General features: G+C 49.5%; 1 protein-coding gene across 1 annotated transcript in view; it reads right to left on the bottom strand.

Moving 5' to 3' along the window:
• Positions 1-9070, bottom strand: part of LOC119285954 (arabinosyltransferase XEG113-like) — a 23941-nt gene extending 14871 nt beyond the window's left edge. Inside the window, exons 1-3 of the mRNA XM_037565285.1 lie at positions 8259-9070; positions 7121-7377; positions 6822-6957 (exon numbers count right to left, since the gene is read on the bottom strand). Coding sequence (XP_037421182.1) covers positions 6822-6957; positions 7121-7377; positions 8259-8976 — 1111 coding nt within the window. The 5' untranslated portion in view covers positions 8977-9070. The remainder of the gene's footprint in view (positions 1-6821; positions 6958-7120; positions 7378-8258) is intronic.
• Between the last annotated feature and the right edge of the window lie 7681 nt (positions 9071-16751).

Raw genomic sequence — 16751 nt, 5'->3', positions numbered from 1 at the left:
AATAGCTAATGACATCTGGACCGCGGCTTTGGTTACGGTGGAGCGAACTGACAAGCCTGAACCTGCACCTCCCAATATTCAGACTTTTGTCCGAATATGAAGATGTGTTCTTGCCACCAAAACGGCAATATGATCGCGCAATCAACCTGGAGCCGGGCACAGCACCTATCAACACCAGGCCCTACCACTACTCACCAGCCCAAAAGGACGAAATCAAAAAGCAAGTGCAGGACATGCTGCAATCTGGGGTCATCGCGCACAGCCTGAGCCTGTACGCCGCGCCGGTCCTATTGGTCAAGAAGAAGGACGACACTTGGCGCTTTTGTGTCGATTTCCGGCGTCTTAACACAGCCACGGTCAAAAACAAATTTCCATTGCCGGTGGTGGACGAACTGCTCGACGAGCTCAGCGGAGCAGCATATTTCTCCAAGATGGACCTACGCACCGGCTATCATCAGATCCGCATGCGCGAGGAGGACGAAGAGAAGACGGCCTTCAAAACACACCATGGCCATTACCACTTCAGGGTGATGCCGTTCGGCCTCTGCAATGCGCCGGCCACATTCCAGTGTCTAATGAACTCGGTGTTCGGTCGCCACGTCCACAAATTCATCATCTTCTTCCTCGATGACATTCTGGTCTTCAGTGTTGATTTACAGGAACATGAAGAACACCTGCGCACTGTCCTCAACCTCCTGCGGGCGCACCAGCTGTACGCCAAGGCCTCCAAATGCTCGTTCGCCTAGCAGAAGATCGAATAATTGGGACATGTCATCTCCAAGGACGGCTTCGCCACCGACTCGAGCAAGACCAACGCCATGAGTGCCTGGCCCATGCCCACGACGCCCACGGAACTCCGCAGCTTCCTCAGCCTTACGGGCTATTACCGCAAGTTTGTGCCACACTATGGCATTATCGCAAAGCCCCTGACGCACCTGCTCACGAAGAAAGGATTCCTCTGGCACGACAAGGCCCAGACCATGTTCGAGATGCTCAAAAAGGCGATGGTGAGCACGCCCGTGCTAGCGCTCCCGGACTTCAAGCGCCTGTTTGCCATCGAGACCGACGTGTGCGACACTGGCGTGGGCGCGGTGCTAGTTCAGGACGGCCACCCCGTCGCGTACCTAAGCAAGGCATTGGGCGTGTGGAACCAAAAGCTCTCTGCGTACGAGGAGTTTCTCGCCGTGATGATGGCGATCAACAAGTGGCGTCCCTACCTCCAGCGCGCACCGTTCGAGATCGTCACCGACCACAAGAGCTTGTGTTCCTTGGGCGACCAGCAGCTCGTCACAGATCTTCAGCGCAAGGCCATGTCCAAGATGGTGGGCCTGCAGTTCACGTTCCGCTACAAGAAGGGTGCGGACAACGGCGCAGCCAACGCGCTCTCCAGGGTGGGGCACCTACTGTCGCTGGACGTGCTCTCTATGTGCCAGCCCCAATGGCTGCAGGAGGTTGCCAATTCGTACGAGACGGATGCGGACGCGCAGGAGCTCCTCGCCAAGCTAGCTCTCTGCGACACTGACGACCAAGGCCGCACGCTGCAGCAAGGGGTGATCCGACAACGGGGGCGATTGTGGATCGGCGCCAACACAGCGCTCCAAACCAAGTTGATCGCCGCGCTGCACCACAGCGCGGTGGGAGGACACTCGGGCGCCATCGCCACCTACTAGCGCGTGTGCAAGCTCTTCGGCTGGCTGGGCTTGAAGCGCGCTGTCAAGGATTTCGTCAAGCAGTGCAGCATTTGCCAGCACGCGAAGCACGAGCAAACACACCCCGCGGGCAAGCTCCAACCGCTTCCGATTCCTCAAGAACCGTGGCAGGACATCACCATGGATTTCGTAGAAGGGCTACCCAAGTCGGACGGCCATGTCGCGATCATGGTTGTCGTCGATCGCCTCACCAAGTAAGCTCATTTCATACCTCTCCGACACCCTTTCAATGCCGCTCAAGTTGCACGTGCCTTCTAGGACAACATCATCAGACTCCACGGCGTACCGCACTCCATCGTCTCCGACCGCGACAAGATGTTCACCAGTGTGATGTGGTGGGAAATTCTTGTCGCCGCAGGCACCAAGTTGCCATACTCCACGGCGTACCACCCCCAAACCGACGGCCAGACGAAGCGTGTGAATCAATGCTTGGAGATGTACCTCCGGAGCGCCGTCCACGACACACCCAATCAATGGCGCCGGTGGCTCTCCGCGGCAGAGTTCTGGTACAACTCCTCACACCACGCCTCGCTCAATGGCTCCCCATTCAAGGCTCTGTACGGCCGAGAACCCAACTTGGGTGGTCTTCCCGCGGTCAGCACCACCATTCCCGCGGACGCGCCCCTCGACGAGATCGACTAGGTGACCCACACCAAGCTGCTTCGCGCTCAGCTCAAACGCGCCCAGGCGCGTTTCAAGAAGCAGGCCGATCGTCAACGTGTCGAGCGCGCCTTCGACGTGGGCGAGCAGGTCCTCAAGCTTCAACCCTACGCGCAATCCTCCGTCGCCAACCACCCGTGCCGCAAGCTGGCATACAAGTTCTTCGGCCTGTTCACTGTGGCGAAGCGCGTTGGCAACCTGGCGTGCCACCTGCACCTACCTCCAAACAACCGCATCCATCCAGTCTTCCACGTCTCCCAGCTCAAGTCGTTCCTCCCCGACTACACACCCGTCTTCACGGAGCTGCCCAAGATACCGGACCTCACCTCCACCGAGCGTGTTCCGGTGGCCATCCTGGACCGCCGCATGATGAAGAAGGGGAACACTCCAGTGGTGCAAATACAAGTGCAATGGAGCTCCATGCCACCATCAGCTACTACCTGGGAAGACTACACCGTCCTTCGACAACGCTACCCCGACGCGCAGCTCTGGGAAGACGAAGAAGCTGCTGCTCAAGAGGGGGCAAGTGTCACACTTGCAAATCAATCTACAGCGGACTGAAGAAATGCAAGTTCATAGTTCTGAATTGCAACAACGACCTGGTCAGCGGGACCAGGCTAGGCCCACTGTCAGGGGGATGCGTGTGTGTGCCAGCTGTGGCTTGGCTTACTTGTATGCGTGTGTGTGGACGCTGAGGGCATCGAGAATTGAATGAACCCGTTTCCTTCCTGTCGTCTATCTCTCTCTCGCTCGCTCTCACCTACCCTCGTCTTTCCTCCTCTTCGATCCCCTCTCCCCCTCCTGATCCAACGATCGGGTTGTGACAATGGCCCCTTCAAGGTGCTAGAAAGGATAAACAACAACGCCCATAAGATCGACAAGTACTCCTTGAGTGACATGTTCAACGTCACCGACTTAGCCCCTTACCATGGTGATGTCATTTTTTATCCGAGAGCAGGTCTTCCACAAGAGGAGGGAGGGAGATGGTGCGAAGCACCCCATGGACATCACCATGGATCCTACACCAACACCTGCACCTTCAAGTGGACCTTTGGCAAGAGCTCATGCACGTGCCATTAAAACAAGGTGAACTCGCTCCTCTTCGAGCTCCATATGCATTTAGATGAGACTTGTCTACTGCCTCATAAAGAGACCCTATGTGTCATTAGGTACATTGATGAACATCACGAAGGAGTGAGGAAGGAACACCACGTCCATGAAGAGGAGCAAGAAGAACGCACGGAAGACAGTGCTCGGCAATTGGAGGAGAAGATCAGCTCTATGGGCACCCCGTGCCCACGGGCCTTGCCTGCATGCAGCTCTTCCCTTACCTCCAGCCACCTATATACTGCATACCTCTCTCAGTCCATGGCATCCTCCAAGGTGGCCGGGAATTTTAGCCAAACGTCCATGCGTAGGGCCTTCTTCTGGGCTCTCCCGTTCATGATAAGTGTGCGCTCAGTCCATGGCATCATCCAAGGTGGCCGGGTATTTCAGCAAGATGGCAAAGAAGGCTGCAAAGCGAGCTGTGAGTGAACCAAGGGGTCGGGTGTATGAGGACCTCTACCAGCGATTAGACGCGAAGGCGAAAGGGACATCTATAAGATGGCCAAGATCTGAGAGAGGAAGACAAGGGATGTAGACCAAGTCAAATGCATCAAGGACGGAGCAAACCAACTCCTGGTGAAGGAATAAGAGATTAAGCATAGATGGCGGGAGTACTTCGACAAGTTGTTCAATGGGGAGAATGAGAGCTCTGCCATTGAACTGTACGACTCCTTTGATGATACTAGCAGGCATTTTGTGCGGCGAATCCAGGAGTCGGGGGTCAAGGAGGCTTTAAAAAGGATGAAAGGAGGCAAGGCGATGGGCCTTGATTGTATCCCCATTGAGGTGTGGAGAGGCCTCAGAGACATAGCTATAGTATGGCTAACTAAGCTTTTCAACCTCATTTTTCAGGCAAACAAGATGCCAGAAGAATGGAGACGGAGTATATTAGTACCAATCTTCAAGAACAAGGGGGATGTTCAGAGTCATACTAATTACCGTGGAATTAAGCTGATGAGCCATATAATGAAGCAATGGGAGAGAGTCATTGAGCACCGCTTAAGAAGTATGACATGCGTGACCAAAAATCAGTTTGGTTTCATGCCTGGGAGGTCGACAATGGAAGCCATTTTCTTGATACGACAACTCATGGAGAGATACAGGGAGGAAAAGGACATGCATATGGTATCCATTGACTTAGAGAAGGCCTACGATAAGATACCGCGAAATGTCATGTGGTGGTCCTTGGAGAAACACAAAGTTCCAGCAAAGTACATTACCCTCATCAAGGACATGTACGATAATGTTGTGACAAGTGTTCGGACAACTGATGGCGACACTAATGACTTCCCGATTAAAATAGGACTGCACCAAGGGTCAACTTTGAGCCCTTATCTTTTCACTCTAGTGATGGATGAGGTCATAAGGGATATACAAGGAGATACCCCATGGTGTATGCTCTTTGCTGATGATGTGGTGCTAGTCGATGATAGTCGAACGGGGGTCAATAGGAAGTTAAGAGTTACGAATGTTTTAGACTTGTACAACTAAAACCGAGTACATGAGGTGCGGTTTCGGTACTAGGCATGAGGAGAAGGTTAGCCTTGATGGGCAGGTGGTGCCTCAGAAGGACACCTTGAGATAATTGGGGTCTATGCTGTAGAAGGATGAGGATATCGATGAAGATGTGAATCATCGAATCAAAGTCGAATGGATGAAATGGTACCAAGCTTCTAGCATTCATTGTCACAAGAGAGTGCCACAAAAGCTAAAAGGTAAGTTCTATAGGACGGCAGTTCGATCTGCAATGTTGTATGGCACTGAGTGTTGGCAGACTAAACAGCGACATGTTCAACAGTTAGGTGTGGCGGAGATGCGCATGTTGAGATGGATGTGTGGCCACACAAGGAAGGACCGAGTCTGGAATGATGATATACGAGATAGAGTTGGGGTAGCGCCGATTGAAGAGAAGCTTGTCCAACGTCGTCTGAGATGGTTTGGGCATATTCAGCGCAGGCCCCCAGAAGCGCCAGTGCATAGCGGACAACTAAAGCGTGCCGATAATGTCAAGAGAGGTCGGGGTAGACCGAACTTGACATGGGAGGAGTCCATAAAGAGGGATCTGAAGGACCGGAGTACCACCAGAGAACTAGCCATGGACAGGGGTGCGTGGAAGCTTGCTATCCATGTGCCAGAACCATGAGTTGGTTGCGAGATCTTATGGGTTTCACCTCTAGCCTACCCCAACTTGTTTGGGACTAAAGGCTTTGTGTTGTGTGTGTGTGTGTGTTGTGTATCCGTCCGGAGGGGATTGTGGAGGCCAGCCACGAACAACTCCACCTTGTGCTGCTCAACGAGTCCTTCACACTACACATGAGGGTGAGAAATTTTTCTTCATACTCATCTGCCGTATCGGTCTGCTGCAGGTTCTTGATTGTGCCAAGTTGCGTGTTTCGGATTTTAGGTTCAAAACGGTGAGTGATGCGTTCAGCGAACACAGACCAGGACGGGGCGTTGTGGGAGATTTTGCAGTTGTGGTACCACAGCACCGTGTGACCAGCCAACTGATATGAGGCCAACCACACCTTACCCTGCTCAGGTGTGCCCTGCCCTTCGAAAAATTGGTCCACACGGGTTAGCCATGGGAACACATTTTCCGAACCATCGAAGGTCAAAATTTTCAGCTTCTGGAACTTGGGAGCACCTTGCCAAGCATCATCACCAATGTTGTACCGCTTGCTGTCACTAGTCAGCAGCTCGCTCGCCTTCATCGCGCTCGGCCCACCTTGTGTTTGGAACAATTTGGTCACGTCTACCATCAGCTTGCGGAGATCGGTCTTGAGCTCAAGAGTGTCGGTAGACAAGGCAGTAACTTGGTCAACAAGGCCGGCAAACTTGCTTTTGACAATGCCCTCCACATCATCCCGGACAGCGGACAGCAGTGATCCCACCTTCCTGCACACGCGTGGCCTAGTAACTAGGAACGAGAGCATATCCGTGCAAATCCTTGTGCGGTGTAGGCGCGGGGATGTTAGGGTTTGGGGAACACTAGAGGCAAGCCTCATCTTTTCTTCTTTATTGATTCTCTGATGCCCACGTACTAGGCCTAGGTCCCTTCATATATAAGGCCGGGCCGGCTGATACAAATTCAACTTAATTTTCCAATTAAACCAATCATTATCTATGGAAATAATTAACTAACTTGGCATACAATCAAATTAAAGATAATGCCTCTCGCTAAGCAGATTTGAGACCCTCCTTGTTCATGCACTGGAAGTGCTGGTCCCACATGACACATATACAGAAGAAGCATACAAACACCAGGACACACGACCAAGAACTGCTAGCCTGAACTTTATTTCCGAAGGTCGACTATTGTAATATTTATGATGGGAGTGAACAAACCTGGTGAGTCATAATAAGATGGTTGATCAAAGAAATGCATTGCCTCCCGTAATCTGTGGCGCTTTCCTTCAGTACCTGCATACTGGAAAGTAGTGTGCACGGCATATGGTTCTAGCCGAAGCTGCTGATGCATGCCCTGTCAATTAAACAAGAGTATACAGAGCAGTTAGATATCAATGGCACTATGAGTTCTAAGTACAAAATGGTGGAACAAAAGAGTAATACCCAAGAATGGAATAACATAAATGGTAACAAAAAATGATTCTTAGTCACCAACCTCAAACAAAAAATGCTCCTACCTGCACAAAGTAGGTATGGCCGCTGCAGAATATACTTGCTGGTAGGACTCCAAGCTTCAATTTTCCATCATATGAGTAGACAAGTTCATCTTCTCCTTGAACAGGTTGTCCAAAAACTTTGTGTACGAGATCATTAAAAGCATTCTGGTCCCATATCTTATCATCAGATATGACAAGGTCTTTCCAATCTTTTGCCAGCCTTTTAGCAGGTTCAGTGGGTCGCCAATGGAAAATACCAATATTATATGCCCCAGTTACTGTGGATAAGGACACGAACAAATAGCAATGAATTGTATCCTTAAGTTACAAGTGTCAAACTTTTTATAACTAGGAAACATCAAGATACCTCATGTCAAACTGAAACAAATTGCTGGTAACTGATGCTAAACAAAAAAAGAAGGTACTGTAATCTTATTAAGGTGAATCGCAGTAGATTTCCGTAATGATATGAGAAACCCTGTAATGAAAGTACTATTGTAATTTGTGTCCTTGTTCTCTGAGGATTTGATGATATATGTTGGCAGGCACGAATATCTTCAGCAATGGTATTACACGAACTAGACCAATATAGTGTAAAAAGGTATTCGCTGACATTTTCCAATAAGCTGGCTAAGTGAGTTCCTCCTTTCTTTCACCGACAAAATCTTGTTTAATCAAATGTTTGGATTACAAACACTGAAATATTAGTTTCGTGGTTGAACTAAATTCATTTGAATTTCAAGGGCGAGGGGTAACAAGAGATGATAGATCCCACATATTTGGCAACGAGTATAGTTTTACAGCATTTAATTTAATAGTCTGAAAAGCGCAAGGAGACACTTCTCAGTAATGCTCAGTTTTGATAGTACTAGCGGGTGGGATACAACACCTTTGACAGATTGCTATCAGCTTATCATCGGATGAAAATCAAAAACCAATGTCTCTTCACGACATTCATTCTTAAATGTAATTGCAACATGTTTTTTAGAATAACAGAGAGAGCTCCCCGGCTCCATTTTCATAGAAAAGAAGCCTGATAAAACAGGTTCACATCACCATTATTACAGCAGCCCTAAGTCTGGGACACAAAACAGTTTTAGCTAGGAAAGAGTTAGAAGTTCAAATATAATTGCAACATGTCAGCGTGCGGGTAGATTACCTTCCCTCCAGTTCTCCAGGCTGTCGTCGGTGACTGTGGGTATGACCTGGTCGCTGGAGGTGAGGAGATCCGCACTGGGGTAGCGGGCGAGATATGGCAACGGGTTCTTGAGCCACACCATGTCCGTGTCGCACATGAGCAGTTCGTACCCGAAGGGCAGGAGCTCGTTGATGAGCAGCACCTTCTCCCTGCCCATCTTGTGGAAGGTGGGGGACCCCCAGCCAACATCCTCCGTGACCATCCTGCTGCCCATGTCGAAGACGGGCACGCCCGTGAGGTAGAGTTGCCGGAGTAACTTGGTGTCCATGGCGCCGACAAGGAGATTGTCTACCCCGAGGCCTGTGAGGTGGCGCACCCAGGTGAGGATAAAGTCCATGAAGGCGTAGTTGCCAAAGGTGACGACGATGACCCCGTCGCGGGCGCGGGCGCGCACCATGTCGCGGGTGAGGCGGAACGCGCGCGGCGAAGGCATCCGCGACCCCCGAGCCGGGGGTTTCCAGATAGGGCGGTTGTACATGGTCTCCGGCTGGGCGGTGGTGGAGAGAGCAGAGAGGTTGGTGGTGGTGGTGACGACGACCGGGAAGGGGAGCGCGGGGGCGGTGATAGAGGAGAAAGAAAGGAGGAAGAAAACGGCAGAGACGGCGAATCCGCCGACGATGGCGCCGAAGATCCCGATGAAGGCCGGCTTGGTAGATTCGGCAGGGCAACACGACGGCATTTCGCCGCCCGGGGGAGGAGGGCGGGGGATCGGGGTCGCCGGAGCAGAGGGGGTCAACTGGCGGTGGGGACGGGTGCTCCAGTCATATCGCGTGGGGCAGCCGCGGAGGGGCGTCCGTTGGACCCATTGGACGGTGGGTTTTCCTTCAACGCTAATATCCGGGGAACGTTCGCTCGGACCGTTTTTTCAGCGAACAGTTAAATTGTCACGCGGTTTCAACCAAAGTAGCGCAAAATATGTCAGCGTTTAAGAAAAATGTCATGTGCGTGATCTTCCAAGAAACGTTCATTTAACTTTGACGGCTACTACAAGTCAGCCCGATGATTTTTCTAGAAAATCATCCGGCTAGCTAGGCGTCCGATCTGACATTGGTGACCGTTTGATCTCACCAATATAACTTGCACGATGTAGGGTAGAAACCCTAGGGACGATCTTTCATGATTTGGAGGTGATCCTACGACAAACACGAAGAACACAAGGGAAAACACTTAAATGAACGGAAACGTTCACACATGTGCTAGATCCTCAAACATAAAGAGTGATACAAGATCCACGATCAACAAAGGACGATACAAGTAGCAAGTTCTTCTTCGTGAGAAGGTCTTGAGGGGTCTTCCCGTGAGGGGTCTTGAATCCACTTAATTTCCAAACTTTTTTTAACAATGGTCATTTTTATCTCGGATATACCTATTTTCATATATTTCTGATTCTTAAAAACACAAAAAGGTTAAGTTTCATATTTAAAATTATTAGCAATGACCTCTTTTTTACGTTACTAGAAAAAAAGCCCATGCGTTGCAACGGGATAAAAAGTATTCCTACATCATCCTGTTAAAAGGAAGAGCCTCAGTCATGGTTAATGATAATATCTTCTCCGTAGAGGTTGTGAACTCCGATGAAGAAGTAATCAAGTGGATGAGCAAAGCTCTATCTCTCAAATGAGCTATCACTTTGCTAACCCTAGAAAGAGGGGGGAGGAGGAGTATATATATCCTATGTGGGTGAAGGGGTACATGGGCTTCGGCCCAACACGCGTGCACTCACAGGTGTCAGACGTCCGACAGTTACCAGTCGTCCGGTGTCTCGCGGAGGACCGGACGTCCGGTAAGTGTCAGACTTCCGGCGTTTTGGCTCTGTTGGGGTCCTGTCGGACGTTCGGTCGTGGTCAGCCCCGGCGGGTCTCGGACTTCTGATGTTTTGTCTCTGTTCTGGAGGTGGAGGATTTCTGGAGGGTGTCGGTCATCCGGTGGCTGGGGGACGTCGGTCGTCCGGTACTTGTCGGTCGTCCGGTCGCTGGAGTCTTTGCTGGCTGGCGTTTGGGCTGGCCGGTAGACGCTCCAGGCATCGGATGTCTGACGAGGACCGGTCGTCCGGTGGCTGTCAACTTTAGGGAGTTTCTTCTCTTGGTCCTTGTACTTGGTGTCCTCGTCGTCTTGTCCGTTGGGTGTAGCTGATCCGTGGCCTTCCTCCAAACACATGATCACACATAGGGTTTCCGTTTGATGTAGTAACCATGTCTCATATGTAGGAGGTGGTAGTTCGGAGAGGAGCGAGTTCACCTTATCTTTGATAGCCTTTGCTCGAGCCCTTGTCATTGGTCCAAGTGGTGTCGTGGGAGCTGTAGGTAGGTCCATGGGGATGACCTTGGGATGCTCCGCATCAACCCCCCCCCCCCTTGGGAAAGATCCGACCTCGGATCAAAAGCCTCATCACCATGGTTGGTAGAAAGATCTTTGACGTTGAAGATGTCGCTAACGGAGTACTTGTCGCGGAATATCGATCTTGTAGGCCTTGTTGTTGTAGCATTCAAGCACCTTGAAGGGTCCGTCGGCTCGAGGTAGAAGTTTGGATTTGCGTTCGTCGGGGAAGCGGTCCTTGCGAAGGTGTAGCCACACAAGATCTCCAATGTTGAATATCATGGGTTGCTTGTTGATGTTGAGCTTGGTCGCAAGTCGTTGTACTTCGCGCTGGATGGTGTGCCTTGTATCTTCATGCATCTTCTTGAGATAGTTCACTCGTGCACTTGCGTCCATATTGCTGCTCTCCTGTAGTGGTAGAGGGAGAATGTCCAATGGGACAACGGGCTGAAGCCGTAGATGACCTCGAAGGGGGACTTGCCGGTAGTCAAGTGTCTTGCGCGGTTGTAGGTGTACTCGGCGATAGATAGGCACTCCTCCCACTCTTGATGTTCTTCTTGATCAACACGCGTAGTGGAGTCGAGAGTGTCCGGTTCGTGACCTCCGTTTGGCCGTCGGTTTGAGGATGGTTTGCCGAAGAGAACAAAAGCTTGATTCCAAGCTTGGTGCATAAGGTCTTCCAAAAGTAGCTTAGAAACTTGACGTCACGGTCCGAGACAGTCGTCTTTGGCACTCCGTATAGGCGCAAGATTTCCCTACAAAAAAGATTTGCAACATGTGAAGCATCGTCTATCTTGTTGCATGGGATGAAATGAGCCATTTTAGAGAATCGGTCCACAACAACAAACAGGAATCTTTGTCATTTCTAGTTCTAGGCAAACCAAGCACAAAATACATACTAATATCTTCCCATGGGTGATATGGAATAGGAAGTGGCATATAGATGGAATTGAGCTTTAGACTTAGCTTTGCGGCATGTAGAGCATCGGTTGGTGAAGTGTGAGACGTCGCGGAACATCTTGGGCCAAAAGTAGTTCTTGGAGAGCGTAGCGAATGTCTTGTCACGTTCAAAGTGTCCCCTTAGTCCTCCTCCATGAGCTTCTTGCAAAAGTAATAAACAAACAGAAGACTCGGGGATACATAGTTTGTTAGCTCCCATAAGATAATCATCCTTGATGTAATATTGTTACCAAGACGTATGCGTCAAACGTTTGGCATAAGGGATAGCAAAAGTAGGATCATGCGCATATAAGTCTTTTATGTGCTCAAAGCCAATGACATTCAATTTAAGTTGGGTAACAAGCATGCATCTATCGGAAAGTGCATCCGCCACAACATTTTCCTTACCTTTGATGTATTTGATGACATAGGGAAGTGACTTAATGAATTCATTCCACTTAGCATGACGCTTATTCAACTTAGTTTGACTCTTGAGGTACTTAAGTGTTTCATGATTCGTGTGAAGAATGAACTCATGAGGTGTCGGGGAAAATATACAGGGGTATGCATTTTCCCCTGACTCGTGCACGGACAAGCCAAGACCATGCCAGAGCACAAGGAGTCAAAAGATTCGGAGGACCAGCATGCAGCTCAGAGAGACCAAGGCCAAGCCTAAGAAGCGAGATATCGCCAAGAGAAGGCCCTCCCTTGCCGGACAGGCGAGCCCGGCAAGGGGCAAGGCCACCCCCCAGAAGCAGACGACCAAGGCACCCCGGGAGGGCCCTGCCGGGGGCTCGCGGAGGCAAAACCACCTCACCAACCACTCCAGCACGACCCACTTCGTCCATCAGTGCGGTGTCAAGCCGCAAGATGATTAAGTGGCATCCATTCGCCACATGACAACCATTTCCTACAGAAGAAACCCACAGGTGACACCCATCCTGCGTGTCAATAGAACAGGTGCGGGGCTGGCAAGATAGCCCGGCAAGCATTGTCGGGCGACCAGTGATGTGACACTAAACAATGCATTTAATGCGCCTTGTCAGCCTGCAGAGTTAGGTATGATGGCACTGTTTGCTATCATATCAATGCATAATGACTACTTTGCCATTGTGGTGACCACTTAATCTATAAAAGGAGGCCTGTGGCAACCATAGAAAGGGTTGAAAAGTTGATGAACCCATACCCCCATACGCGCGTAGTTGCTACTGCCCTTAGGCAACCCCTGCCGGGCAAGTGTACTGCGCTTCACCACCTCCATTCCACCATAAATTGTAACACCCATGATGCGGCTATATCTCCCACGTGTCGAAGCACGACTTAGAGGCATAGCCGCATAGTAGGCACGTCGCAAGAGGGGTAATCTTTACACATCCCATGTACTGAATAAGAAAGAGATAAAGAGTTGGCTTACAATCGCCACTTCACACAAGACATAAATATAGCATTACATCATCCAGAATACAGTCAAGGTCCGACTACGGAACCAAAATAAAGACAACCCCAAATGCATAGGCCCCCGATCGCCCCGACTGGGCTCCACTACTGATCAACTGGAAACGAAACAACACAATCGAACACGATCTTCATCGAGCTCCCTCTTGAGCTCAGTTGCGTCATCTGCACGGGCATCATCGGCACCTGCAACTGTTTTGGAAGTATCTGTGAGTCACGGGGACTCAGCAATCTCACACCCTCGCGATCAAGACTATTTAAGCTTAAGGTAGGAAAAGGTAGTGAGGTGGAGCTGCAGCAAGAACTAGCATATATGATGGCTAACTTACGCAAATGAGAGCGAGAAGAGAAGCAAAGCACGGCCGAGAAGCTATAAAGATCAAGAAGTGATCCTGAAACTACTTACGTTCAAGCATAACACGAAACCATGTTCTCTTCCCGGACTCCGCCGAAAAGAGACCATCACGGCTACACACGCGGTTGATTCATTTTAATTAAGTTAAGTGTCAGGTTTTCTACAACTGGATATTAATAAATTCCCATCCGCCCATAACCGCGGGCACAGCTTTCGAAAGTTCAAAACCCTGCAGGGATGTCCCAACTTAGCCCATCACAAGCTCTCATGGTCAACGAAGGATATTCCTTCTCCCAGGACGGCCCGATCAGACTCGGAATCCCAGTTACAAGACATCTCGACAATGGTAAAACAAGACCAGCAAAGCCACCCGAATGTGCCAACAAATCCCAATAGGAGCTGCACATATCTCGTTCTCAGGGCACACCGGATTGTCCAAGATTCCGGTAGGCCAACCCAGAGTTGCCCCTGGTGGCCACCGGCTCCTGACAGGTTGGACCAACACTCAGAGGAGCACTAGCCCGGGGGTTTAAAATAAAGATGACCCATGAATCCGCGAAACCCAAGGGAAAAAGGCTTAGGTGGCAAATGGTAAAACCATAGTTGGGCCTTGCTGGAGGAGTTTTATTCAAGGCGAACTGTCAAGGTGTTCCCATTATAACCCAACCGCGTAAGGAACGCAAAATCAAGGAACATAACACCGGTATGACAGAAACTAGGGCGGCAAGAGTGGAACAAAACACCAGGCATAAGGCCGAGCCTTCCCCCCTTTACCAAGTATATAGGTGCGTTAATTAAATAAGAGATATTGTGATATCCCAACAATAATCATGTTCCAACAAGGAACAAACTCCATCTTCACCTGCAACTAACAACGCTATAAGAGGGGCTGAGCAAAGCGGTAACATAGTCAAACAATGGTTTGCTAGGACAAGGTGGGTTAGAGGCTTGACATGGCAATAATGGGAGGCATGATATAGCAAGTGGTAGGTATCGCGGCATGGCAAAAGAGCGACCAACTAGCAAGCAAAGATAGAAGTGATTTCAAGAGTTGACGAAAGCTTGATCCTCGTAAGCGTACTCAACGGATTCCTCGATCATGTACTCGTCTCCTGGCTCTACCCAAGGCAAGAACACAAGCAAAGGAGACAACAATCAACCATGGTGCAATGCGCAAGCAACATGGTGCAAAACATGGCATGATATGCGGGATGTGATATGCAATGCATATGCATGCTCCGGAAGGAAAAGATTGAATCAGGCCTCAACTTGGCAAACCAAGAGTGCCACTGGAAAGATGAGTTGATTTCGATCGAAATCAATATAAAGATCACCGGAATCGGATGCACGGTTTGCAAATGGCAAGCAAAACAAGAATGGCACAATTCCGCAATTAACAGCACGATGCCATCTAGAATGCAACAAGAAACTAAGCTACTGCACTCCAACATAACAACAAAGCACATGGCAGTGATCTACTCAAGATTCTTGACAAAATATGAACACTGAGCTACGGCTAAATCACACAAGATCAGTTTCAAACAAGCATGGCAAAAGTGCAAAAGATATCAGCTTCTCAGACTTAGAGAAAATAACATGTCAGGAATTAACATCAGGAAGCAAAGTTTAGAGCAAGATAACAACATTCTACAGGATCAGAACATAGCAAACAAATGCATGACATGAATCTACTCAAAGCATATAACAGAAGTCCCTTACTGACCATAAGCCAAAAAGGAACATAAAATATGATGGCACCCACGTAAACATAGCAAGTTTTGTTAACAGATTCAGCCTTAGCAGAAAACTGGACATGGCATAAACAGAATTATGAAGGCATGTTTGCGAGCTCGATGCACTCACCACAAGGCATTGCATGACAAGCTAAGCATACTACCAGCAAGAAGACATGTTCATGAAGCTAACCATGGCAAAAACAATCTCATAGCATGCATGGTTCAACTACAACAATCTTGGCAAAATTGATTAACACGTAAACAATCTGCCAGGAACATTTTATAGCAAAAGTAGAGCAAGATTGAGTCATGCTAGGGCACTCCATAAATGCAAACAGGGGCATGGAGGGATAGAGCACAACCATATGCCCAAATCATCCTTACTGAACATACTCAAAAGAGGCATGGATCTCTTTGTAGCAACATGAATACATGGCATAAAAATAACAGCAGAGCAAAGACTTAGTGAAATTCTAAGTCCCTGAAATCAGCAACATCACGAGAGCTACTTTGCATGCTTGTGCTAGTCACCGCATTGATCACAAAAATACATGGCATACACCCCTGTAAAGATGGCATGGCATATCCCAAAACACATGTAGAGCTCATGCTCATATGCATCACGCATTAATCATGGCAAAAATGACAAATGCTCATAATCTGATAAGAATCAGGAACTAACATTTTATAACACTCTTGCAACAACAATTTGGGCATCAAGATGGACGCAAACAAGCATGGTGCAATGGAACAAAATGAAGAGGACATCATGATGAACATTTTGATATATGGCACGCTCAAAACGGAGCTACGGGTGCAGAGTTATGGCATGATGAAAATGCTACAGGATGCAAAAATAAAAGACTTAGTGGAAAAAAGGAAGTCAACCCTAGGGTTTTGTAACACCCCGGATGTAACTTTCCCAATTTGTACTCCAACTCTTGCCGTTTCCAGCGTTAAGTTATTTTATTTTCTCGGGTTCGGGTTTTTGTCTCCGTGTGTTGTTATCATTGTCATGCATCTCATATCATGTCATCATGTGCATTGCATTTGCATACGTGTTCATCTCATGCATTCGAGCATTTTCCCCGTTGTCCGTTTTGCATTCCGGCGCTTCGTTCTCCTCCGGTGGTCATTTCTAGCTTTCTTTCGTGTGGGATTAAACATTTCCGGATTGGACCGAGACTTGCCAAGCGGCCTTGGTTTACTACCGGTAGACTGCCTGTCAAGTTTCGTATCATTTGGACTTCGTTTGATACTCCAACGGTTAACCGAGGGACCAAAAAGGCCTCATGTGTGTTGCAGCCCAACACCCCTCCAATTTGGCCCAAAACCCACCTAAACCTGCTCCATCATCTAGAGCGTTCGATCACGATCGCGTGGCCGAAAACCGCACCTCATTTGGACTCTCCTAGCTCCCTCTATGCCTATAAATAGGTCCTCCTCGAAAATCTCGGATCCCCATCTCCCGAAACCCTAGATCTCGCCCTCCACGCGCCGGACATTGTCCGAACCGTGCCGGACATCGTCACCGCCGCCTGCCACATCACCGCCACCAACCCGCCATCAACCGAGGCCCGCGAAGCCCACGTCGGGCCCCCGCAAGCCCGAGGCCGCCGCCGCCCGCGCCCTTCGTCCCGCCACCGCCTTCAA

The sequence above is a fragment of the Triticum dicoccoides genome, chromosome 4A, assembly GCF_002162155.2.
Source record: "Triticum dicoccoides isolate Atlit2015 ecotype Zavitan chromosome 4A, WEW_v2.0, whole genome shotgun sequence".
NCBI classification, from domain to species: domain Eukaryota; kingdom Viridiplantae; phylum Streptophyta; class Magnoliopsida; order Poales; family Poaceae; genus Triticum; species Triticum dicoccoides.
Note: the sequence above shows the minus strand (reverse complement) of the source record. Positions and strands in the feature narration are given on the sequence as shown.